General features: G+C 47.1%; 1 protein-coding gene across 3 annotated transcripts in view; it reads left to right on the top strand.

The window, feature by feature from the left end:
* The window catches only part of PRKCA (protein kinase C alpha), a 405,570-nt gene that overhangs the window by 366,614 nt on the left and 12,698 nt on the right, over positions 1-26,258 (top strand). For all 3 annotated transcript variants that reach the window (XM_044746178.2, XM_014848021.3, XM_070483469.1), the window contains 3 exons: positions 9,785-9,865; positions 18,405-18,512; positions 20,390-20,530. In XM_044746178.2, coding sequence (XP_044602113.1) covers positions 9,785-9,865; positions 18,405-18,512; positions 20,390-20,530 — 330 coding nt within the window. The remainder of the gene's footprint in view (positions 1-9,784; positions 9,866-18,404; positions 18,513-20,389; positions 20,531-26,258) is intronic.

The raw sequence follows: 26,258 nt of genomic DNA, 5'->3' as shown, positions 1-26,258 counted from the left end.
AAGCGGGAAGTCTCCACGGCGCTGAGCACCCAGGCAAGGGGGCCCCTGCCCTGTGCTTTCGAGCTGGGATCAGCCAGCTGATTCTGCTAAGGGCTAGAGAGTAAATATTTTAAGCTTTGCCTTAATCTAAATTTTAGATTTTGCCAAGAGGCAATATTGAGCAACTGTTCCTGCCAAAATCTGATAGTCTTTTTTACATTTTTCATTTTACGTTTAAAAATTTTAGGACTGTGCTTAGCTCACAGGCTGTGCACCGACAGGAGGCAGACTGGATGTGGCCTGCAGGCTGTGGTTTGCTGCCCACTACTATAGGGGGCTCTTCTCCAGCCTTAGCTCTCCCTATAGGGTTAGGGGTCTGCAGGTCCAAAGGGGCATGCCTACCTGGCACCTGAGAATTCCCTTCCAGGACCTATGTGGGCTTCCTCCCATGGTCCATTCTTCCGAGGGACACCACCTTGCTGGTATATGCACTCCTGTGTCCGATGGAGAGGTCAGTGGGTGGCTGTTTGAGGGGACAGTGGGACAGAGTTTGGACATGCAGGCCGAAGTGCACAGGGGTCTTCATAGATGTGACGAAGAGGGACTGGGAAGAGAAGTGGAGTGAGCCAGGTCTCCACATACTGGAGTGGAATCTAAGGGGCCCATGAATTCTACAGTCAAACCTGGCCTTCCAGGTTGTTGGGAAGTATTATGGACTGGCTTCCTGTTACCCTGGCCTGTAACATTATGTCCCCCTGATCCATATGTTGAAGCCCTAACCCCAGTGTGAATGTACGTAGAGATAGGGCCCTTAAGGAGGTACTTAAGATTAACTGAGGTCATTAGGGTGTGGCTCTAATCTGAAAGGACTGGTGTCCTTATAAGAAGGTGAAGAGACACCAGGAACCCACCCTCCCAGAGGAAAGGCCAGGTGAGGACACATTGAGAAGGGCCACTGTCTGCAGCCAAGAAGAGAGGCCGCACCCAAAACCCACCCTGCCAGCACCTTGATCTTGGACTGCCAGCCTCCAGGACTGTGAGAAGTAACTGTCTGTTGTTTAAGTCACTCACTGTGTGTCATTCCGTCATGGCAGCCTGAGCAGACTGACACAGAAGGTACGTTTGTCAGGAGGGTAGGAGAAAACATACTGTGTTTAATACTTAGCTCGTTTGTACCTCCTGTATTTAGACATATGGTATGTGGGCCTCTGCTACTCTCACCCCAGCGTCCTCCCCCACCCCCCAAATGTTAGAGACGGGCCGTCCCAAGGCCGGTGTGGAGTCCTGGCTTTAGGGCAAGTAAATTATGTTGTAAACCAGGATGTGTATTATATATTCACAGTCAACATCGTCGTTTCTCTTATCAAGCAGAACAGGAAGGAGAATGCCTAAAGGTCTCAGAGGTCAGAGGCCATATCTCAGATGTCCTTGTCCCATTCCCAGCTCCTGCTCACAGAGAGGGCACCACGAGAGAAGGAAGCAAGAGCCAGGTTGAACCCTGACTCTGTCACATCCCTGCTGTGCGTCAACACACCCAAGCTTGCCAGGCCTCAACTTCCCTAGTGGTAGCTAGGAGTAGCGCCCAGCACGGTGCAGCTGAAGGACTGCACTCAGGGATAGCTTGGGTTAAAGTCTGACCTCTGCTATTGTTAGTATTATCTTCTTAGTGGATCTTGCTGTTAAGGAGGTTCTTGAAAATATCAGGTTGGGAGAAGAGAGAGACTCTGAAGAGGTGTTTGATTTCTTTAATGTAACAGGAAATTATAGAAGTTAGTTGGGCCTTGGGTGGAAGACGCTGGGTGACCCAAGTCGATTGGGATGGTGTTTTCCCCACCCCAGTCATTTCACTGTCACCTCCCTGATTTCTTTCATGACTAGCAAAGGCTACAGAGGCATTAGAGGGAGATGAGCCCCAGTGAGGGATTCGAGATTACTCGGAAGAATTGCACAGACTTGTAGTGGGAATGCTGACCACCGCGTAACCGCTGTTATTAATGCCTCATTGAGGACCATGGAAAATCACATCCCACAAGCCCCTAGTGCACGTCCCAGAATCAGAGAAACACCAGGTACAGGGAGTGTCTTTCTTCCAGATCAAAAGGCTGGCACTTATTCAGAATTTTACTTGTGGCTCCTTCAGAATTAGTACAGCCACTTTGGAAGACAATTTAGTGGTTTCTTACAAAGCTAAATATAGTCCTTATTGTACAGTCTAGCAGTCGTGCTCCTAAGTATTTACCCAGATGATCTGAAAATTTATGTCCCCACAAAGACTGCACACAGATGTTTATGGCAGCTTTACTTGTAATTGCCAAAACTTGGAAGCAACCAAGATGTCCTGCAGTAGATGAGTGGACAATAAACTGTGGTCCATCCAGACAGTGGAATATGATTCAGCACTGAATGGACGTGAACTATCAAGTCATGAAAAGACATGAAGGAAATTCTAGTGCATATTACTAAGGGAAAGAAGTCAATCTGAAAAGGCTGCATACTGTATGATTCCAACTATAGGACATTCTGGAAGAGGCAAAACTATGGAAACAGTAAAAAAGATTAACGGTTGCCAGGGGTGGGGGGAGGAAGGGATGACCAGAGAGGGCATAGAGAACTTCAAGGCCAGTGAAACCATTCTGTACAATACTACAGTGTGGGTACATGTCATGATACGTTTGTCCAAACTCATAGAATGTGCAATCCCAAGAGTGGACCTCATGTCAGCTGTGGACTTTGGGTGACAATGATGTGTCAGTGTATGTTCGTGGATTGTACTAATGTGCCACTTTGATGAGGGATGTCCATCACGGGGAGGTTGAACATATGGGGACAGGAGGCATGTGGGAACTCTGTGCTCTCCACTCAATCTTGCTGTGAACCTAAAACTTCTCTTTAAAAAAAAAAAAATTAATTAAAACAAAAAAAAATATATATATGGCCTGTGTGGCCTTTCCCTTCTAAATGAGAGTCTGCGGTGGAACTGGGAACAGGGTCTGCAATCAGCAGGCTCTGAGCTTAGCTTTTCCATTCCCTTCCTCCCTCCTCCTCTGCTTCCTTTCTTCCTGTCTTTTTTTTCTTTTGTATTGTTTGTTATTTAAAGCCAGTGTTAATCATTACAAACCATTTTTGTACCAGTCAATCTTCTTCTGACCTTTTGGGGGAGCACTTCGGTTGTCCTGCTGCTTGCTTTCCATTCTTAGTAAAAATGGAACAACCCGGGGGGTAGGAGAGGTGGTTACTATGAATAGATTGTAAAGCACTTTTACTGCCATGCAAGAAGTCATTTCCTGTTCTCTCCAGTCCTAGATAGAGCCACAATTTTTGTCTAAACAGAAAATACGTAGTTTGGACTCCAGACTTTCCATTTTCATCTTGTCATTTTCTTGATACTTATTTATATAAATGCCTTTTGTGAAAGATGACAAATACTACAGACATTTCTCATGTGATGGACTAAGATCCGTGATGGGAGAGACCACGTTTTAGTGTATGTATCCATCTTCGTGTCTGTCTGCCTAGTTAGATTCAGAATCCCTGTGCCTAGCAGAGTGCCCGGCCCAGAGAAATGTACAGTTAGCCATAAACAGTGGGAGTGAGGGAAGGAGAAAGCAGGTAAGGTGTGTTAATACCGTGAAAAAAGAGAAACCTGAAGTTTTGCTGGTAAAAATTAATTTAATTGCCTGAGGGGGATTTTTACATCTGTTGTGTTCGTTTCTGTGTCCCATGCCTAAATCACTGTCCAGCACATAGTAAGCTAATATTTGCTGAAAGAATGAATGGGAGGTTCACCGTTGACTGAGAATGCCCAGGTGCCAACAATCACTTCAGAGCTTTTCATGCATATTATTCATATCATCTCTCATCCCAAATGTCCCGTGTCCTCCTGTGAGCCAGGTTAGTTTATTACCCTGAATCGCTTTCACCTGCCTGCCTTGCCTCGGGGCCAGTTCTTCTTTCTGATGTCAGGCAGTATGTTAGGAGATAGTCTATCCAACTCACCTGCAATAAGCACGTTTTACTGTACGTAATGCCATTAAATCCCCTACCACGTACTTGCCGGGGGGGGGGCGGTGCTGGAATTTCAGTATCACATCTGAGGAAGCAGAAGCTCACAGAGGCTAAGCAACTTGCCCAAGATCACACAGCTCCTTCAAGCCTGAGCTGTCTCTGGCAGTCAGGTTCAGAGCTTCTCACCACAGTGTTCTTTCCATAAGGCGGATCTTGGTGTTCTGGGCTTGGAGGTGATGCCCGAAAGGGATTTGATTGCGAGGCTTCTTGGCTGAGAGTTGGATGCACCTCTCCTTAGCCCCCCATGGGGCTTCCTGTGTATGGCGCTCTAGTTAAGCCTGGTGCTGGCAGGAAGAGGCTACAGGCAGGAGACCGTGCCGCTAACCAGCCCAGTGACCTTCAAGCAAGCCACTTAGCTACTCTGAGCCTCACTTTCCTCTTCAGAACCCTGAAGCCACTTTTCTAAATCTCCCCTGAGCCCCTCCAGCCATAGCAGTCCAACAGTCCTACAAGCTGTGTTGTGTTTGCTCTTAAGGGGTCAGTGATGTCTGCAGAGCGGGCTTGGGTCAGATCCTCATTTCTCCAAGGCGGCCTTACGGCGTGTCTGCCACGCTGGGCGTGGTCCTGATGCTGGAGGCGCAGGAGGGTGGCCCAGCCCCTGCTGGGGAAGAGCTGGGGTTGAGTGGGGCCAGATAAGCAGTCTCAGTCTACCGTGGCAAAGGCTCCAGGAGCCGCGTAGCCCTGGAGTTGTGGGCCCCAGAGGAGGGAGTGGAGGAGACGCTCAGTGAACTCAGGCTCCCAGTCATCAGAACAGAACAAGAAAACACCCCAGCTCATCTTCTTTCTTCCCAAATGGTACTCTTTTGACATGTCAGTGTTTTCAACCATGTCCATGAAGAATGCCTCTTGTGTCGCAAGTTCTGTCCTTGGGAATTTATGACATTTTTCAAAACTATTTTTTCCATTAAAATAAAATATTTTTATTGTTTTTATTTTTATTATTATTTTTTTTGGTAAGGAAGACTGGCCCTGAGCTAACATGTGTTGCCAATCTTCCTCTTTTTGCTGAGGAAGATTGTTGCTGAGCTAACATCTGTGCCCATTTTCTTCTATTCTGTATGTGGGACGCCATCTCAGCATGGCTTGATGAGCAGCATGTAAGTGCACGCCCAGGATCCGAACCCACGAACCCTGGGCCACCAAAGCAGAGTATGCAAACTGAACCACTACGCCACCAGGCCGGCCCCAAGATATTTTTATCTTTGATGAGAGGAAGAGATGTTCTTTGTTTCCCTGAGACAGTAGAAGGACTTGAGCATGTTTTATGCGTAAAGGCCAGGGTTATTTTGTCATCACAGCCTGGAAAGAGCCTTCTACAGTCAGGCCATTTATGTTAAAGTGGGCTCTGGGGGTTTGGCGAGTAGCTAAGATGTGAAAATGAAGAGTGGAGTTCAGTGAAGGTGCAACCAGGAGTGGGAGAGTGCGTCTCCTCGCACGCATGTTATAGTCTCATGGGTCCTTCTGGACAGAGCCTTCAGACCCAAGTTCCTGAGTGAAGTGGGCATCTTGGCTGTTTCAATCCTGTTGCACATTGGAACCCCTCTTGGCAAGAGTCACCTTAACTGGGCCAGTTCCCACCAGAGCTGCCTAGGGTACCACACCAGGTCAAGAGCTGATGAGCTTTCAGCATAGAAAAATGGTCAAAAATGTGCATGCCAAGGCCAGACCACCAGGGTTCCAATCCCAGCTTTGCCACTGCCTAGCAGTGTAACCTCAGACAAGCTGCTTGACCCCTCTGTACCTCGTTTCCTCATCTTTGACATGGGATGCTCCTGCCTTGTAAGAGTCTGGTGAGGGCTACGTGGGCTGACAGAGCTAAAGAGCCTGGCATGTGTGACTTTGCTGACGGTGGTGTCGGGTACAGAATTGCTTTTGCCGGTAGCATCTCAAACCTTACCGTGCTGCCCCCAGTTTCTCCCAGAGAGCTTCTGAAGCCACATCCTCTTTGTGAAGCCTGCAAGGGTGTAGCCCTGGCAGAGGGTGGATGGGTGAGTGGCCTTAGAGCAACATCCTTCCAGCAGCTGTGGGCCTTTGACCTGGTAGAAGATGAGAAGCCCTTTTCATTCCTGGTCCTGTGCCCAGGCTGGGAGAAAGCTCATTCATATCTCACTTTTGCAAGACAGGCAGCCATTTGTAACATCCTGACATTCCCCCCACAAGCAATCTGGCTCATGTAAGTGTAATAATAATGATCATAATAACAAATAGCAGTAAAACTGAATGGCAGTGGCCCTGTTGGAGGTCTGTCTTTAAAGCTCAAGTTCAACCTCCCATGTGCCGGAGGGAGATCCGCCAACTCGGAGCCCTTCTTGCCAAGTCTGCCTCTCCTTTTGTGAGTTTCTCTGCTGTGGGAAACCAAATTGCCAGCTCGGCCCCTTTCCTGGGGCTTCAGGATGTCAGGCAGCCCCTGGGCTTGGCTGTAGGCCTCGATTGGCACACAAGTGCCAGGGACACCTGCTCCTGTGCCCATTGGAGAGAGAGATGAGAGAGCCTCGCCATCCATTCTGTGGTCTCTGAGCCTGGTCCTCAGCCCAAAGCTGGCTGCCTGGGCCAATAAGACCCAGGGGACCAGAAAGGACTGTAGGAGCCAGTGAGAAATGTCTAGACCAGCGCGGTCCAATAGAGATAAAATGCAAGCCAAAAACATTTAGCAGCCATGTTTTTAAAAGTCAAAAAAGAAACAGGTGAAATTAATTTTAATATATTTTAGTTAACCCAATGTATCCAAAATAAAAAATTATTAATGAGATACTTTGCAGTTTTTGGTACTAAGTCTCCAGAATCTGATGTGTATTTTACACCCAGAGCGCATGTCAGTTTGCACTAGCCACATTTCAAATGCCCAGTAGCCACATGTGGCTAGTGGCTACAGTACTGGACAGTGCTAGACAGCTCACAAGGGACAGTGCAACCAGCATCCTAAATCATGTGTATCTGGATGTTTGTCTTCAAATGGGGCTCTATAATACTTTTTCCCTTTTGCAGTGAGATTTTGGATAATTCAAGGTTTTCTTAGTAGCAGTTGATCGTTGAGAGGAAAACAGGCTTCATTGTAAAAATGAATTTGCGATGGTAAGGTTGCACCCCTGTACCCTGTTACTGAGATCTTCAGACCTTCTCACTTCTTCTAGTGCACAAGCCAGGGGTGACAGATTGTGGCTTCTCCAGAAGGAAATGCTGCAGCTAAATTCTAGATCCCATCCTATTATTGCAATTGCAGGCACTGCAGTGTTCAGTGACTTTGTAATCCTGGCCCAGTGGCTGAGCTGGCAGGCTCTAGGGACTGACAAACGCCATCGCCAAGAAGAGTGAGCTGTTGACATTTGGCGTTCCGCTTTTGTAAGCCTTGGAGGAGAAAGAGGGTGTTATCAGCAGGAGCCATAAGAGTTTAATGCTGTAGAAATAGAAAATGAAAAGCAAGTTGGACCAAAGTTGATATGGAGTCAGAAAAGAACACAAAAACTCAGGTGGCCATGGCTTTTAGGATTTGTGAAATAGTTCTGACCAGAAACAGGGTTTCCACACCCTTGACTTCTGGCAGCTTCCCAAACTCGGGTGGCATTTTTCACCACCCAAGTAGAGGGGTCTGCTTGGGAAGACTGCTCGGATATTTGTAGAATATAAGATGTGAAATAAAGTGTGAGGTTCAGCCCCGCCACTCCTCAGCCTGGTCATTCACACAGCAGCGTGGTGCCTCAGCTCTGCCCGTGGTAGAAGCAAGCTCACTAAAACCCTGCTTAGTAAAAAGAGATCGCAGGGACTGGTGTTAATATAGTTACAAGAGCAAGTTTTATTCAAGTACTTTTGAAATATAATGGCAACAATGGAAATGATGATTTCAAGTCTCTTCAAAATACTTCTCAAAGCCCTTTGTTTAATATTTTATTAGTCTCAGTATGAATGATTACATAAATCTGAAAGCCGTAAATTGCATTTTTAAAACAAATATGTCAGTATTCAGACCACCACTTATTGACAGATTGGCTTCAGGCAAGTCTCTTGAGCTTTTTGCACCTCAGTATTCTCACCTATAAAATGGGAATAATAATACCTTCTGCCTCTTCAGATTATACAAAATGCGTGTAGAGCATCTGATGTATAGCAGGTGCTCAGCAAGGGTACTCTTACTCTCCCAAAGAGAATTTCTGTTCTTCTTCTACTTGGTAGACAGGCGTTGATCCAAATCTTTTCTGTCTTGGAACTAGAATGACACGCATCATTTCACATCATCAGGTTATAAATTAGAGACCCACTTTGGTAGGTTTTTGTGCATGTATTTTCCAAGTCTGCAGAAAAGAACAAATGTCGTTTTAAAAAGAAATTAAGGCCTCCTTGTAGGTTCCTTTGATTATCATCTCCTTGACAAGCCATAAAGCTGCCAGATCCAGGCGTGCAACCCCTTGCTGCTGCCCACACGGAGGCAAGCCCTGGGAGCCTGGATTTCTTCTGCAGGAACAAATATGAGTGCTACGTTAAAGAGACGGAGATGGGCAGACATGCAGGCAGTTTGCTTACGTTCCAGAACATTTACTTAGACATAGTGGGATATTAAAAATATCCTAGAACATTTCAAAGTCAAATTTGTATGCCAAGTGGCAGAATGGTTGAGCTGCGTACCTGTTAAGGTGTCTTCACCTCAAATCCTGGGGCGTGACCCAGGTCTGGGGACTGTGTGCATTCGGTGCATAGCCTACCCATGCCAGTATTCTAATAAGCCACGCCACACGTGTGAATTCAGAGCAGCATTACTCCCTTCCACAAGGGGAGGTTGTAGAGTTAGTCTAGTACTTCTGACGGACACCAAGTAGGGGGAAGAATAGAGGGATGGATCCCTGTGGGCCCGTCACCCAGCTTCAACGGCGCCTACGTCTTCCCAGCTCATTTCGTCTGTTCTTCCTTCATCTATTTAACTAAAGTATTTAAAATAAATCTGACATATCATGTCGCTTCACTCACAGATACTTCGTCTCTTATACGTTTCACTCATAAATTACGCTCACCTCTAACTGAAAAGGACACTTTTTAACCAATCACCATACCATTTATCCCACCTAACAATATTAACAGTAATCCCTCAGTATCATCTAATATCAAAACCATATTTAAATTTTCCAAATTTTTTTTAACAGTTGGTTTGAATCAAGATTCAGACAAGGTCCAGAGGTTACATTTGATTGTTATATTTTATGTCTCTTTCAACACGTTTTAAAACTTCAGTCATTAACAGACATCATTGCACGTGTGTGTGTAACACAAGAAAACTAGGATTTTTACTTTAGTCATTCCTCCTCCTTCTTCCTCTTCATTAACTTCATCATCATCGTTGTCGTTGTCATCCTTATTACTTTTAGTAAAACCCTCTTACATAATTTGATCTTATTTATCAGACCCTTGCTCTGAATGACCTCTGGCTTTTTCCAAAAATTAAAATCTACCTTAGTGTCCAAACTTTTTCACCAATGAGGATAATGAAATCTACCTCAAACAGCACTGTGGCATCTCCAAGTGGATTCAGAAGAGGAGTTCCCAAACAGGTTTTGGGCGGTAAATCATGGGGTGATAGTTCTCGGTGTGTCTGATTTGAAGGGCCCTCTTTCCTTGGTGTGGAAATCAGACAGATACTGTCATTGCACGTTTGCATGACCTGAGTGTGTAAATGCCTACATACTTGACTTGTCTCATCTAACACAGGCTATTTGATTGACCACTAAGTGTAATTGATGTATTTGTTTTCACACAGATAATCGCTTATCAGCCATATGGAAAATCCGTGGACTGGTGGGCCTATGGCGTCCTATTGTATGAAATGCTGGCAGGGCAGGTATGTTTCACTGCATTTTCATGCTGGTTTATTGCTGGATAATGTGAATACTTCAGCTCTGTTTGGGCCGTGACAGCAGGAGCTGGCAGCATGGTAAAGCTGATGCTGGTCTGACTTCCCTGACCCAGAAACAGGGAGAAATCCCCCCTTGAGAGTGGATTATGTTCAGTGTGCACAGAAATTATCTTCTAGTCATAAAAACCCCAAATTGAAAGCTACAACCTGGAGTGTAGACAATGTGACTTTCACTTTATACACAAAAGTCTCCTGCATGTTGATGACAGTGGCCTCTGTGAGTTTTAAGTATCTCACAACCAGGGTTGGGTTCTGGTTCCCTATAAGCTTGTCTGCAAAAATTACCCCAGCTGCTGCCCATGTGTATAATCAGTATAATTATTAAAGGAAGGAGACAAACTTGAAGTGTTTTAATAGCTTTTCCCCACCTCCCCTTATCTCATCCTTGGCAATTCATTGTAATTTTCACAGAAGTCCAGCGAGGCTGAACTTCTAGTTAAGAAAAGGCAAATTAGGTTTCTCTTAAGAATGTGACATATATCTGATAACCAAGTGCATTACTGCCTAACATGGCACTTTCTAATCTAATGGCCTTAGTATCTATATTATCAGGGTAAGTCACACCGGCTGCTTTAACGAGCATCTCCAGAATCCCAGAGGCTTCGGATACAGCACAGGCTTATTTCACACCCTTGGCACAGTCCTTGGGGTGAGAGAGAGGGAGAACACTGGCCCACGTGGTCATTCAGGGGCCCAGACTTCTCCCATCCATTGGCTCCACCATCTTTTAGGCCGGCAGACTCCTCCACTGAATCCTCCTTACTCCAGCAGCCAGTGAAGAGAGAGCAGGAGGACAGTTGCACAGAATGTTTCAGGGGCCAGGCCTAGAGGTGGCATGCATCTCTCCTGCCCACATTCCCCTGCACCTGGCCCCCCTGAGACACAGAGGGCTGGGAAGTATAGTGTACCTATGAGCTGGGCAAGGGAAGCTTATTTGGTGAGCATCTGCCGGATCTCTGCCGTTATACCTAAAAACAATTCTGTTGCAGGCAGTTTTTAATAATTCCCAGCACTCAGCTCTTGGTGCCAGGGCGCTTGACCCTCCATAGCCAGAAGCCTTAGTAAGAGAGAGTGGAAAGAAATGCCCATGTTGAGCAGCAGAGCTACCCCCAAAGAAATTTTTGAATCTTTGTTCCTGGGAAAAAAGTCACCCTTTCTGACATGTTACATCCATTGACTCAGTCATTTATTCATTCAACACATACTTATTGAATGCTTACTATGTGTGTGGTGAGAGCCATGAACAAAACAAAGCTCCTTACCTTTATGCAGCTTACAGTCTAGAGAAAGAGAGAGACAATAGACAAGTTAAATAAGGAAAATATATAATAGTGATAAGCAAAGAAGAAAAGTAACAAAGCAGGAAAAGAAGATGTAGTATTGGGAGAAGGTTGAAATTTTAGCTAGGATAGCCAGGGAGGGCCTCAGGTAGAGATAGAGTTAAGACCAGAAGGAAGTGAGGTGATATTCATGTGCATATCGGGGGCAAGAGCATTCTAGGCACAAGGAACAGCAAATGCAAAGGCCCTGGGGTTGGAGTGTGTGGCTATGTTTAAGAAATGGAGAGGAAGCCGCCAGTGTAGCTGGAGCAGAGTGGGCTAGAGAGGAGATGGGAGGCCTGAGGTCAGAGAGGAAGGGGGAGCACCAGGTCATGTGGGCGTGGAGATCATTGCAAGACCATTGGCTTTCCCTCTGGGGTGGGGTGGGATGATGTCATCTTTGTATCTCTCTCATTGTGTCTTATATCTTTTAGATACTAGTCATTTAGATGTTAAAAGATAGAAAGTACTGGCCTACATGTGGTCATCATTTCTCAATGATGCTAAGACTTTATTGATATTTTTTAAATGATCTGTTTATTATTTATTTAGGCTTTTTTCTCCCAATAAAACGTTCTTCTTAGGCTAAAAACTTCAGTTTGTAAACACAAAAAAACGAGTTATATAGAACGGTTGTCAGTGAATTGCCTGCCTGCCTGCTCCTTAAGTTCATTTCCGCTCTTTAGAATTTTGACGATAAGATTTGACTGAATTGTCGGCCCCCTGGAAGCCATGCAGCTTGTGAAGGCAAAAAAGCTGAGTCCCCTCCTTGATCCCACTTGAATGTCCTGATTCTCAAATCCAGAAAACAAACCCTGCTTTCATTAAGAGTCGCATTTGCATATGCCAACAAACGAAATTGGTTGGGTGGAAATAGCCAGGATCTGTTTCCAAAGGCACTTGACAAGAGAGAAAATGAGCTGACTCTTAGTGGCCAGCAGGAGACTAGAATTTCAGAACCCAGGCCTGAGGCAAGGCCGCCCCCACCCCCGGACTGCGCCAGCCCCCTCCTCCCCCTCCATCTTCCTTCCTCCCCAAGCCTTCCTGGGACTTCATTCACTAGGGGAGAGCTCAGGAAACGCTGCACTTCTGCAGGGAAGGCCCCTTTGAAGTGCATTCTGAAGTCCTACCTCATTTGCAAAATGAGAAGGTCTTCTTTGCAGGCTGGCCTGGAGGCCCCTGACTTGAAGATTTACCTTCTTTATGCACCCAACTGAGTGACTGTGCGCAGGGCCCTCCCCAAACCCAGTGGTTCCGTAAAGATTCTGGCACATTTCCATTCTTTCCCATCCTGCTTCTGAGAGTCAATTAGCCTGCCTCATATGATCCCTTGAAATTTTCATAATCTCTGTTGAGAATGGTGATACTCAAAAAATGGCCCTTAACAACGTCCCACGTTCGGGCACATTGGTAAGCACAGATAGCAGCCGTTGCCCTCTGAATCTGCACTGTGCCTGTCGCAAGCACAGGATTCTCATCAGCTCCCCTTCGTGGTGTTTCTCTGACTCCTCAGTGCAAATCTGAACATATCCCTGGGCTGTGACTCAGTCCAGAAAGGATAATGAAGGCCCTGCACATAGTACCCACGGCCCGCAAAGCTGCAGGAGCTTCCGAGACCCCACAGAGGGACTAGATGCTGTTATTGAAAAGTAAGATTACATCCCACAACTAGAAGGACCAGCAACTAAGATATACAACTGTGTAGGGGGGGTGGGGGGGGCGGGGTTTGAGGAGATAAAGCAGGAAAAAAAAAAGAAAGAAAAGTAAGATAAATTATAAAGTTGCTGATGGGGTTGTGGTCTTAATGTATCCTCTTTATTCACAGAAGGCTGAAGACGAGCAGAAAAAAATAGCTTATTGCAATTTTCTGCGCATTTACCTTATTTATTGTCAGCAACCAAGGGGGTAGTTAAGCATAAACAGCCTGAGTCTGTCTTCAGTGCCTGGATTGCTTGACAAATATGATTACTCTCGGGGATAAATAGTATTTACCCAGCTCTCTAACGACGTATTGCAGCTCAAAGTGTTCACGGGTGTTCGTCATAAAGGGACCGGCCCTCCCCTCTGCCAGGGTTATTTGTGCTTTGTCTTCACTCCTAATGAATCGCCATTGGGTACTTTATCCCAGAACCTCAGTCTGAATTGTCCTTGGCTCTCCCACCTCCCGCTGCTGGTCCCCTGCAAATAAACATGGCAGCCCCCCCAAAGACCACTTCCTAGTGATTTAGTCATCATTTTGGAAAGTGTGAACCATCACCCCTCATTCGTCTGTTTAAAATTCACAAATTACATATTGTTAAGGAGGGCACCCCCGGTTCTGAAAATTTGTACACCAGGCCAAGATTTTGGTTCACAGATAGCTTAGCTTGAAACACTGAGTCCAGATCTGTAGAAATTTAAAAATAATCATGGCAATGGGGGAAAGAGGAGAGGGAAGCAATTCAAAAGTGTTATGTACTAAGTACCTCAGCAACACGTCACCCCCTGTAGTCCCCAGGCTCCGTAGCTGGCATTCCTGGGAAGGAAAATGAATGTAATTATAACTTTTCACCATTGACCTGCCTTCCCCACCAAGGCCTGAGAGCAAAGTCACCTGTAAGAATGCTCCCAGGGTGACCTGGAGACCTAACAACGTGCACATCCTTTGGCTGCATAATGCCGCACCTGGGAAGTTATTCTTAGGAAGTAATTCAGAGAAGAAAAAATTGAGATGCACAGAGATGTTTGTAGTCATTAGTTGTTAGAATACAGCCCTGGGAGCAATTGTAAATGTGCCCACGGACAAATGAGTCACTGACGACGCCGTACCCGGGTGGCCACAGAGAAAATGTGTTTGCAACAGTCCGTGAAAAACAAAGACCTCCAAACTATGCGTCATAATTTGAAAATAATATGGAAAGCCTAGGAGTCCACAGAAAAATAAGAGCAATTTTTTGTGTTTAGATAAAGGGAATGTGGATGCTACTCTCATGGGCTTTCCCTCCCCCAAAGAATACGTAATTTTAATTTAAAATAGGGCTCCAGGGAGCTTTTCCAAATGTGATGGTGGTTACTGCGGTTCACCGGGTATCTCGGGTCTTGCTCCCTTCTGGCACATGGTGGGATCGCACCTCCCGGCTCACTCATGGTTGGGTGGCGTGCGCAGCTAGTTCTGACCGGTGAGATCTGAGCGGACGTGCTCCAGGGTGGAGCACTTAAGTGCTGAAGCAAGGCACCCCAGAGCTCCTGTTCCAGTTCTGCCGCAGCAAGACCAAGATGGCAGCTGCTCCGTCAGCGTGGGTACCACAGTAGACATCAGCCCTGAGCAAGAGAGAATGCAAATTAGAGCCGGGACATCATGCCAGGTCTCTCTAGTCTAGAGACAACCACGCTTTACACAATGACCTGAAACATCTCAGACCACGGCGACTGCCCCCTCTTTATTATCAGAACTCCCCACTACCTGTTGTGCAGGATATGAATCAGCCTTTTAAAGTTTACCGAAATGACCTTTGCCCATGGTCGAGTCCTCTTTACGTGCTGGGTGCACCAGCAGCCGAGCACCTCCCACTCAGCCCTACCAGCAGCAGCACCGGGGTCCTCCCTCCCCGTCTGACGATCTGGGCAGATGTGGGGAGGCGGCGTTGTCAGAATGGCTGGGAGTCTGAGCTCCCAAGTCGGGATGTTGGCCTTGAATCCTGGTCCTTCAGCAGCCCAGCTCTATAACCCTGGCCAAAGCACTTAACAGAGCCTCAACGACCTCACCTGTACAATGGGACTGATAGGACCAAGTCATAAGGCTGTTTGGGGAGTGAGTGAGTGATGCCTGCAGAGCAAAGAGCCTGAGAGGTCAATGTTACTGCTACTGCTCTCTCCCAAGTGCTGGTCGTCCTTCTTTGTCAGGCAACATAGACTCAGTGGGCGCTAACAGTGCTTAGGGAGAGAGGCCTGTGTCCTCCCTGGGATGTGCTGACAGGAGAAGCCCCAATCCTGAGGACCACCCCCCCATGGACCACAGAGTGAAACCCTGAGGCTTTGCCACAGGACATGTGGTCTTGTGGCTTTTGTTGCAGTTTAGAAATCTTATTGCAACTCATGTGCCTAAGGGGCCTCTGAGGATCCTTCCAAACCCAGACTGCAATGATTCACATTTGGTTAGACAACCTTCTTCACTGCAGGATTTCTGAGGGCCTTTAAAATGTAAATATTAATGCAGATCTCCAGAAGGAGGTATAGGGTACTATTTGACCCAAGAAGATCCTGTAGGATTAACGTTCTATGGAATACTCTCTCGGGTGTGTCAGGAGCCAGGTATCCTGGGGATGCAGGCAGAATTCCTGGTAGAAGTCTTCCTTGGACCCACGGTAGATAAGGCCTAATCCCTGACACGCAGGATCCATTTCCAGAATTAGCATCCGTGGGGAGGCTCACCTGGGCAAGGCTGGGTGCCATGCCGAGAGGCAATTAAGCAGGAGTGATAGGCCAGCGCCCTGCACAGAATGTTCCCCAACCAGTTCGTGTCTTCCACATTAGAGGGCGAAGAAAGGCTGCAGGTGCATGGACCTAATGAGGCCAATCTTGTAGCTGCCTCACTTGAGAAAGGTGCCTGGGGAAGGTTGGCTTGAGTTTCTCTCTGGAGAAAGTGTCCCTTAGGCCTTTAGCTCGGGTTGTCTGTGACTCGGCCCCTGCAGCCTTCCTGCTGCCAGTACGTGAGCATCGTCCAAGAGGCTGGGTGAATCTCTCTGGTGCTGTTGTCATTACTCAGGAAAGTACATCACACTGGGCCAGCTTCATGCGTGTGCGACCAGCAGGTGCACGGGGCCCGAGGTCAGAAGAGCCCTGCACGTTTGCTTTAGCGCTCTGCTCTTGCCCTCGTGAAATTATTAATAATGTTTAAATAAGGGGCCCCGCATTTTCATTTTGCACCGAGACCCACAAATTATGTAGCTTATCTTGACCAGCAGCGCTGAGAGGCCATGGTGTGAGGTGTCTCTTAGTTGTCCAGAAGCAGAAGCTGTGCCCTGCTCACACCCAGGGCACTATGACATTGAAGAGCTTGCACACATAGCAAATTCAGAGTAAGTGGTGCCCCCTGGAGGTGTGCAGTTCGCAGCCTGAAGGAAAACACGCTGTTCGTTTTAGTTATGCAAACCTCCTCAGCCACATATGTGCGTCACTTATTCGGGAAAGTGGGGTGTTTTGCAGGTGTCATAGAACATGTGTTCAGAAGAAGTAGTTCATGATGTCTGGCAGAGAAGATGTGGTGGGACGGACAGTAGGACTGGCCTCTACTGGAGCTCCTGACCAGTCCTGCCGCACCCCACCCTGTCCTGCTCTGCTCTCTGTAGGCAGAAGTGACACATCCCCCTGCTGACGCAGGTGACCGTTTGCAGCCTACACCTCCCAATGAGGTGTCTGCCCCAACTGACTTGCCTTGTGGGATCCCAGGCGCCATGTTACTTCTGCCGCTGGGAACTCACTGCGCAGGCTGCCCCTGCTCCGCTCTGAGTCATTCACAGGCAGGCTGCTTTTTGTTATTCTCACCCGCTTGCCTGCTTGGACCAAATTAAACATTCTTTACACCAGGCACTTACAACCGGAAAAGAGGCCTATTTATTTATACTTCTAGACAAAAAAGAAAAACGTAAGTGGCACCAATCCCCTAACCCCCCGTTCTCCCATCCCTGGTCCCAAGGTGGCATTCTTTAGAGACTTGGCATCTTTCTCTCAGGTGGGTGTGGCCTCCGTGTGCGGACCCCATAACCAGCTCCTATTCAGGGCTGCGGTTAGCGGGGAGGACGAGGGTTCAGGGTCACATGAGCAGGTTGGGGTGGGTTGTGAGGGGTGGTTGAGGGAGGGCTCTGCTTGGTTCAGTTGCTCTCTCTTACTCAAGGGAAATGTTGATAAGAAGGGAAATTCTACTGACTACTGCACAGTTCTCTTTGGTCCGTGATATCATTTAAATATAAGCCAGACTGTCGTTATCTGAGCCCTAACCCTGTTGGCCAAAGTGACTGTGAGTCCTCTGTTCCATGAGAAGGAAAATACAAGATTAAACATAGGGGGGTCCTCTGTACAGGGCTGGCCCCTGGTCTGCCTTTCTAATGCTAAGCTCAAGGTTAGCTAAGCCAAGGGGGAATGTTAGAAAGTTCCCATAAACCCATTTATGCTGTGTGCCATCCCGCCAGAGTGATAGGTAGTTTACTAGGCCTCTCAAGATTAAAGATGTACTGGAGGACAAAGCTTGAAGGACATCCTGACTCACCTGTTACTTCTGAGGATTCTGGCAGCCCCTTCCAAGACAGTTCATCTGCTTTATAACAGAACCAACACCGCTAAGCACCCTCCATGGGCACTTACTGGGTACAAGACCAAATATCATGTGCTTTAAAGACTCACCCAGGTACCCCATTTTAAAAATTGGAAAACTGTCTTAAAGAGGTGAGTCATTTTCCTGTGGGTACCCAGCAAGGAGGTGGTTAGAGCTAGAAGTCTGGTGCAGACCCACCTGACCTTAAAGCCATGACCGCCCCCAGTGCCACTACATGTCCCACTCTCCATGTGGAGATTGTGAACCCTGCAGAAGAGGACAGGAAGGTGTCCAGTGGAAACTACGCTCCCATCACTGCCCACCACAGGGGCGGCCAGTCCCACGAGAGCAGCTCTTTGTTGGGTCAGAAGGGCCCTGGTATGAATTCCTGAACCTGGGGAGCCCTGTTTGCCCATGTTCTGATGGCCCCTTCACCCCACGTTCAGAATCCAAAAGCGTTAGCATTCTCCACCTGCCTCCACTTCTGAACACAAAGCTATCTGTAACCTAACTTGATCGTAATTAGATTTTCAACACATAATTACAAGACTAATGGATTAATTATAATTTATTTGCAAATCATTAAAAGCATTACTCAAAAACATTTTCCCTAAAGATTGCTTTGGGTTGCCCAGGGCAAGATAATGAAAGGGACAGAGGGAAAAATGAAAAATACACAGCCGCCAGCCTAATTAAAGATAATCAAATAAACCCGCACGTTAAGTGAGCTGACTCTGCAGCCTGCGGTGTGCCTAGAAGCCCCACAGCCTGTCTCTGGTGCTGAATTGAATCTTCCGGTGCCACGTTAATGAGTGAGTCTGCTAAATCTTTCCCCTTTCTCTCTTTGCGGGAATAGCCTCCATTTGATGGCGAAGATGAAGACGAACTGTTTCAGTCTATAATGGAGCACAACGTTTCTTACCCCAAATCCTTGTCCAAGGAGGCCGTTTCCATCTGCAAAGGAGTAAGTAGATTGGATTCCTTTTAGATCAGGACCGAGGACAGGAGATAATACCATCCCCACGCTTAGAGGAGGGATGGCGGAAAGACCACAGACCCTCGCCCCTGCTTTTTGCTGTTGAGGGCTGGAGCCTGGTGACACGCAGGGCGCAGTGAGAAAAGAGGGGGCCTGGAAAATGGATTCAAATCCCAGCCCTTCCTGGAATGCTGGCCCCGTCAGCTAATCGTACTGTGCTTCAGTTTCCTGTCCACCTCATAAAGTTGTGGTGCGGGTCACCGGACGTAATCGCAGGCCCTTGGAAAACGTTAGTTGTCTTCTCTTGCCTCACGTGGTATGTCTTGGTTAGTTCTTTGTTCGTTTCCTTTTTTTTTTTTTTTTTGAGGTGTAACATACATACAGAAGTGGGCACAAATCGTCAGGATATAGATCAATGAATTTTCACAAAATGAATCCCCCCATGTAACTACACCCAGGTCAAAAAAGAGTGTTTCCAACGCCCAGGAAGCCCCCTCTTATCCCATCTTGCCGTCAATTCCCACCCCCAACATAAGCGGTCTGCCCGCTTGTAGCTGCACGAATTAGTCTCGCTTGTGTTGAACTTGGCACAAATGGAATGGATGCTGCATCCTGCAGTGGATGCTCCCTGGACCTGGCCTCTTTCCCTCAACATCGTGGTCTTGAGATTTCTCCATGGTACTGTGCGTGGCTGCCGTTCCATCTTTCATATTGCTGCATAGCATTCTGTTGTGTGAACATAACCAGTTTATTTATCCATTCTACTGCTTATCTACCCATTCTCTCCTTTGGATTGTTTCCACTTTGGTTTGGGCCTGTTCCATATAGAACTGCCATGAACCTTCTGGGTCATGTGTTTTGGGGAACGTAATGCATTTCTGTTGAGGAAATACCCAGGAGTGTTATTTCAACTTTGAAATAACAGAATTATTTTCAGGCTTAGTTACATGGTGTACAACTCACTCCTAACATTTTCTGGGAAGTATTTATCATGTCTCTTCCAAGGGCAAGGCACTATTTATGCACAAAGGTAGGGAGAACTGGCTCCTGCCTTCAAAGGGTGTTCACCCCTGCCATCCTGCAGTGGCACGCTGAAAGTAACTAGTCATCTCCCCTATTACAGCATTTGTTTTTCCAATCCATGGGTCTTTGATTGATAATGTTTTGGTCTAGGCAATAAATAGGCGTGTGATGCTGGCTAGAATAGCATATGTAATACTGGCTGTGATCCTTTTAGTACACACAATTTTTAGTGATTACATACCTTTTTGGATACCTATCTTTATATACATATAGAATGGCAGCTCTAAAACAGATAGTGTATAAAGACACCTGTTTCAATTCTTCTTATGTTTGGCCTTGGGCCCAAATTTCTTCCTCTCTTTCTTACTGTGAAAATCACCGTAGAAAGGGCCATGCTCGTCACATTGTATTTGTGAGTTGGTGTCACTCTGTGCAAGATGCCGAGTTTCTTGGTAAGCATCCTGAGGTGCTGCCTGGGTATCCACGCCGTCAGGGCTGGAGGCAGAGCCGCAAAGGGACGGCGTGTCCTCCAGCATTCTCTTCTGTTCCCTTTTTTTATTTTCCTCTGGGTCCTTTTGTTTCTCTTTCCTTTTCAGCTTTACTGAGGTATAGTTGACAAATAAAATTGTATATTTAAAGTGCACAACATGATGATTTGATATACATATATGTATAGTGAAAGGATTGAGTCAACACATCCATCACGTCGCATATCTACCCTTGTTTGGAGGGGGGAATACTTAAGTTCTACTCTTTTAGCAAATTTCAATTAGACAAGGCAGTTTTATCAGCTGTCATCGCCATGTTGTGCATCAGTTCCTCCTTCTCCCTCTGCTTTCTAGCTGATGACCAAACACCCCGGCAAGCGGCTGGGCTGTGGGCCCGAGGGCGAGAGGGACGTGCGAGAACATGCCTTCTTCCGGAGGATCGACTGGGAGAAACTGGAGAACAGGGAGATCCAGCCACCGTTCAAGCCCAAAGTGGTGAGTTTCCCGGAAGCCCAGAGGTGTCCCTTCCACCCTTTTCTCTGGGGAGAGGAGGCCGGTGACCCCTGGCCTCTGCAGGGGGGAAAAAGGCCTTGCCCTCAGTTCTGTGCTCTGAGCAGCCAGGACTGTGGCTGCCTTTGAGAGTGAAGACAGACCAGGCATGGGTGGGGAACCCGCAGAGCCCCTCCAACAAAACTGTGAGCGAGCCAGGGTAGGTCTAGCTGGGTATTGTGTGTCATGGACTCACGCCCAGCAAAGCCAGGCTCCTTGCTCTGAGTTTCCAGCTTTCGTGGGTTTGCCCTGCACCGATGGTAGCCCTAAAGCAGAACCACATCGTCGCCAGCTCACTGGCAGGCCCTGGGTGCAGTTCCCACATTGGCCGCTGCCCCTGCTGCAAGGAGTGTGTGTCAACCACCATTTCTGGCACTGCCACCTTTGTTCAGACTCTTCCTATAGGACTTCCTGTGTGATCCCTTTTTATTTCGTTTATTTAACAAGCACTATGCACCAGGCCCTAGTCTCAACACTTTACAAGTTAGTTGATTTAACCGTCACAACCACCCTGTGAGGTGGGTACTGTTGTCCCCGATTTACAGCTGAGAAAACTGAGGCACAGAAGAGGCTGAGTAACTTGCCTGAGGACACACAGCTGGTAGGTGGCGGAACCAAGGTTCAGACTTGGGTGTTCTGGCTCCCGGGTCCGTGTTCTTAGCCCCCTGCACCATCGCTCTGTCTCGGGGACTGCCGTCCAGCACTTCTCTGATTGCTGGTTGCAGCCACTGTTTGCCTTTCCTAATGCTTTTCTCCCTGGAGATAAACTGAGAGTCTTTAAGATACCAACCTCCTCACTCATACCACCTGCCCCTTCGCAGCACTTCCCAGGAGTCTGCTTTCCCACCATCCCATTCCTAAGGGCCAGGTGGACCTGCCTTCCTGCTCTGCCACTGTCTCGGCCAGTGCTGGGTAGTCACCATGGTGCCTCTGCCCCCAGGACTGCAAAGAGTGCAGCTTTATTCCACAGTCAGGTTCAGAAACATCCCCTGTGTTGGTTCGGCCCAGATCTGTCTCCTCTGACAGATGCCTCTTGAGCAGACGGAGGGGGACCTTCCCGGGGCGGCTGAGTGACTGACTACGTGGCCACACAGCTTTATTCTTAGAACAGCAACTTCTTCATCGAACATGCTTATGTGTCCTCTACTCCAAGAATAAAACTGCTGGTGGTGAGCCCACTGATTTTATTTTTTCAAGATATTTTTAGCACAAACTGAAGAAAAACTAAAATTAATCAGGTCAGTTGACTTCCACCTGAGTCATCATTTCAAATAGGGCCCTTATGTCTCTGCCACCCAGATTTCTCTCCAGCCAGCCCTAGATTTCAGGGGCTCAGAGGACCCCTGCCCTTCAGTTCACAAAACCTGATGTCAGTGGGGAGGAGGGTAAAGACAGAATGATAAATGGTGCTGCAGTCCATCTCAGTAGAATATTCTGTGAGGGGTTTTCTTTTTTCCCTTTCATATTTATTTAGCCTTCTTAAATTCAATATGAAAGGTGTCCAAGAGCATCTTACACACAGCTTAGTTTCTTTACAGGAACAACATAGACACACATGCTGACCCTGCTTTAAATGTGGAGCAAAATGCAATTACTTGTCAATCACTGTCCAGAAAGAGACGAGGAAAGTCAACCGTAAAACACTTCTTCTTTTTCTATTTATTCCCACCTCATTTCAGAAGAAAGTGTCTATTTGCGTGGTCTCCCACTTTTTATGGATACTGCAGCCCTTAACTCAGATGTAGGGGAAACGGAGGGTGACTTGACTCCAGCAGCCAAGATGTGAGTTGTTCTCTATGGGCTACGGAAATCGCTGGAAGCACAGTCCCACTGCGGCCGGCAGTCGAGCCATGAGCAGTGGTGTTTGTTTATTCATTCCTGCAGGGCTGCTGTTTGTTTGTGTTTTAGCTGAGTGCTGATTAAAATAAAGAGCCACTTGCCTCTGGCTGTGAAGAAATAGCCGCTGAACTCAGGAACAGAAGAGGAAATCGTGGACTGAAGCCCTAAAACAGAAGGGTTCATGTGAAAGGCCTGTTTGGTGAGAGCTCTGGTCAGAAGGAAGGGAGAGATCTCACGTGCTCACAGCGCGATTTCTCAGGCAGAAGCCCACGTTCTCTGCTGGAGAAGCTGTATACCAAAAAGGAAGAAGCTAGAAAAAATACAAATGGACAGGTGATGGCACAGCAACAATAGTGGTTAGAAGCCCAGGGCTGCAGCCAGGGGTGAGCAGCACCTTCTGTCCCGAAGCAGAAGAAAGTCAAGGGTGAAGAGAGAGACTAGGAAAGTCCTGGGCCCTGGGAGAGCTCAGTTTGCCCTAGTCCCTGCACCAGGCCACCACACGGCAGCAGAGTTTGGCTCTGAATCTCAGATGATAGGGGCATTTCAGCAGCCTCCTAGGACATCCCTCTGCTCTTGTGGTGCCATGCTGCAGCAGAAAGACCGCAGGCCAAGACCAGTCCCAGCAGTGGGAGAGGAGACTGACAACCTGAGTCCAAATGTCACTGAGGCTGCAGAACAGGCGGGGGTTAACCCAGCAGCAGAGGGGAACTAACTGCATTTAAGTTATTCTGTGATGTGGTTCCCTGACATTCTTGGTGAAAAGTGTAGTTGATCCAGAACTAATTAAAACGTCAGAAGAGTTTACAGGTAAAATACAGAGCTGAGTGTTCTCTGACAGGTGGTTTTGTTATTTCAAAGAGAGATGCAGCGACAGCGGCCTGGCCATGGCTGCCGAAAAAACACTCAGGAAGACGTGTTGCTGCCAGAGGCTCTTGCTCAACGTGTGCAGTGAATCTCCTTTGCAGAGCATCTCTCCTCTGAGCAGGGTTTCTAGCCCTGGCTAGCTAAACTATCTGTCTGGGTGAAGTTTGCACGATGCTTTTTTAGCAAGTGCTGGTGAATCAGTTTCCCTGAGATTTATCAGATTAAGGACTGTTAGCTCCTGGCTCCCAGGAAATCAAGCCTTTGGTTATTGTAAATACAAGCAGTAAGATTTCAGGGTTTTTAGCAAGTGCTGGTGAATCAGTTTCCCTGAGATTTATCAGATTAAGGACTGTTAGCTCCTGGCTCCCAGGAAATCAAGCCTTTGGTTATTGTAAATACAAGCAGTAAGATTTCAGGTACCCGTAGTTATCTGCAGGGTGCTTCTGGAAATCAAGTTCGTGCTTGTAAGCTGGGGAATCTCATCTCTGTTTCATTTTTATAATTTTTTCTGAACCTCCAATGAACGATTATTCCAAAATCACTGACTTCCCCGAAGAGAGTAGAGGTACAGAGCCACAGAGCTTATCTGGAGGAATCAGGGTTCCCATAGTGTCCCGTGTTTTTTCATTTTCCTGCCTACCAACGTGACATCACTGAAGCTAGACCAAAGCCATGGAAAGCGTGAAATTCCAGCAAAAAAGACATTTCGTGATGCAGCTGGTCCATCAGGAAACTCCACTAGCACTGTCCATCTCACAGCAACGTCAGGTCGGGACTTGCAGTGCAGCCATGGCCTGGATTCTGCTTCAGGTCACGCATAAAGGAGAGAAGAGAGTGACCGGCCTCGGGCGTGTGGGACTGTGGCCATCACCCTTGAGGGTGGCGAGTCTGGAGGCTCAGAGGTGCACCTGCTTGCCTCCCAGGCTCAGGAGTGGAAGTGGGGTGGGAAGAGCCCACAGACAAGAAGGAAGAACCTGCGCTGCGGTGGCCCACGGTGGCAGAGTCCAGTCCTGGGCGGAACCGTGTCCCTGGAAGGCCACCGTGTGCAGATGCGAAGATGACGATGATTTTCTAGAAGATGAAGTAATCACTCGTATACTGATTGATTTTGTAAAACAAAAGCAAAAGCAAAAACAGCTGTGTGATGCTCTCCTGGAGATGAGGCAGCCACACAACTCTCCTCCTTCATGGACAAAAGCACAAAGCAAGCCGGGTTCTGTTTTCTCTTCAAGGAAACAGAGCAGAGAGGAGCCTCTGCTCCACAGACACAAGGCCCAGAAGCTCAGCATTTTGCTGATGTTTGAACAACAAACCTGAATCCTCAAAAAGAGGCTCGTTCATGTTCAGAAGATACCATGGAAGAAGATGCCTATTTTATTTTTAAGTTTAAAAAAGGTATCAGGCCTGAATAGGTTAATGTTCAGTTACTGAGTGAGGAATGAGGGCATCCAGGCCGCCTCCCGCAGAGTCAGGTGAAGGAGGAGGTGCTGTCTGAAAGGAGGATGCTGCCAGCCTGCTTGGCCCGGAACCCGGAGAACTCACCGAGGGGAGGAAAGCTCTTTCTTTCTGCTTTGCCAGAAAAATAAAAGGCCCGAGTTTTAGCCCCTGCAGCTTACCCTCTGAGACACACATGAGCCCAAGATTCTGACCTGGTGTCACTTTGAATTTTGTAGGCTTTTATCCTGATTTATTATTCATGTGAATAAAATGCCCATGAACAGTCTTCAAATTTCCATTCATCCTGCCCGTGATATTAAATAACAGTTTATCCGAATAGCAGAAGCAGAAAGTTAATTGATTTTTCTCTTTTGAATTCTATCCATTGGCACCATGGAGCAGAATAACTGGCTCACAGGCTAGCCAAAAACACTCGCTCTCCTTAAATGGTTACTAGAGAGAGAGTAATCAATAAAGTTAACACTGAGAAATATATTCCAGAGTTGAGAGATGAGCCGGGCACTTTGGAAACAGGCCTTCCTTTCGTGGGTAGCCTTTCTCAGGAAATTACTGTTGTCATTTTATCAAAAAGAGACAGGAAAAAAAAGAGAATAACTTTCATGAGGACATTGTCTTCCTGTCACCAAAGAGAACAAGAACATTGAGAGCGTGTGGGAGCCGCTGCACTGGGAATGCACGGTCATGTCCATCTTCCCAGTCACTCAAAATCCTGTATTTTAGTGTCCTTAGCTTGTTTAGAGAGTTTGATGATGGTTTCATTATGAAAGTTAGTACAATGTTTCTTTTTGTTTCTTTTAAAAATTTAATTTGAAATAATTTCTCATTTCAGTCTTGCAGAAGAGTTGCAAAAATAATATAAAGAATTCCTGCCTTCCCTTTGCCCAGATTCCCTAAATGTTAACATTTTACCACATTTGCTGTATCATTCTTTCTCTGCATCTCTGAGTGCATGTATGTACAGAGACACACGTACGTATTTTTTTCATGAAGCATCTGAGAGTAAGTTGCGACGTGATGCCTCTTTACACCTAAGTAATTCCTTGTGTGTTTCCTAAAACTAAGGACATCTCTTGGTACTGTGTTCTTTCAATAATTGCTCTGAAAGTTATTTATACAGAGCAGCAGCTCTCTAGGTAAAATGAGGGGGCCCTGGAGGGGCCGGCTGAGTGATCAATGCTGTGGGCCGCCTCGGGCTGCATCTAATCAGATCTCTCAGGTAGCAGTAGGTTCATTCTCTTGGCCCTTTGGTGGAACCAGCAACAGCGATGTTAATTAAAATCGAGATTCTCAAGACTCAGGGAGCTTCACCGACGACATATGAACACTAACCAGCCTTTGGAGACTCGACTTGGCCACATCGTGATGTATTTAAATTTGATTTAAGCCTTTAAACCAGGCTAAGACAGCATCTTCTCCTTGGCTAATGAGAGGCAAGAAGTCTTCCTGTTGTTTGATACTTGCTCTCCCAGATGCTTTTCTGCTTGGAAGTGGGAAGACATAGACCTTTAAAATG

This window comes from Equus asinus, chromosome 13 (genome assembly GCF_041296235.1).
Source record: "Equus asinus isolate D_3611 breed Donkey chromosome 13, EquAss-T2T_v2, whole genome shotgun sequence".
Taxonomy (NCBI): domain Eukaryota; kingdom Metazoa; phylum Chordata; class Mammalia; order Perissodactyla; family Equidae; genus Equus; species Equus asinus.
The sequence above is the reverse complement of the archived record's forward strand: the minus strand, read 5'-3'. Positions and strand labels throughout refer to the sequence as shown.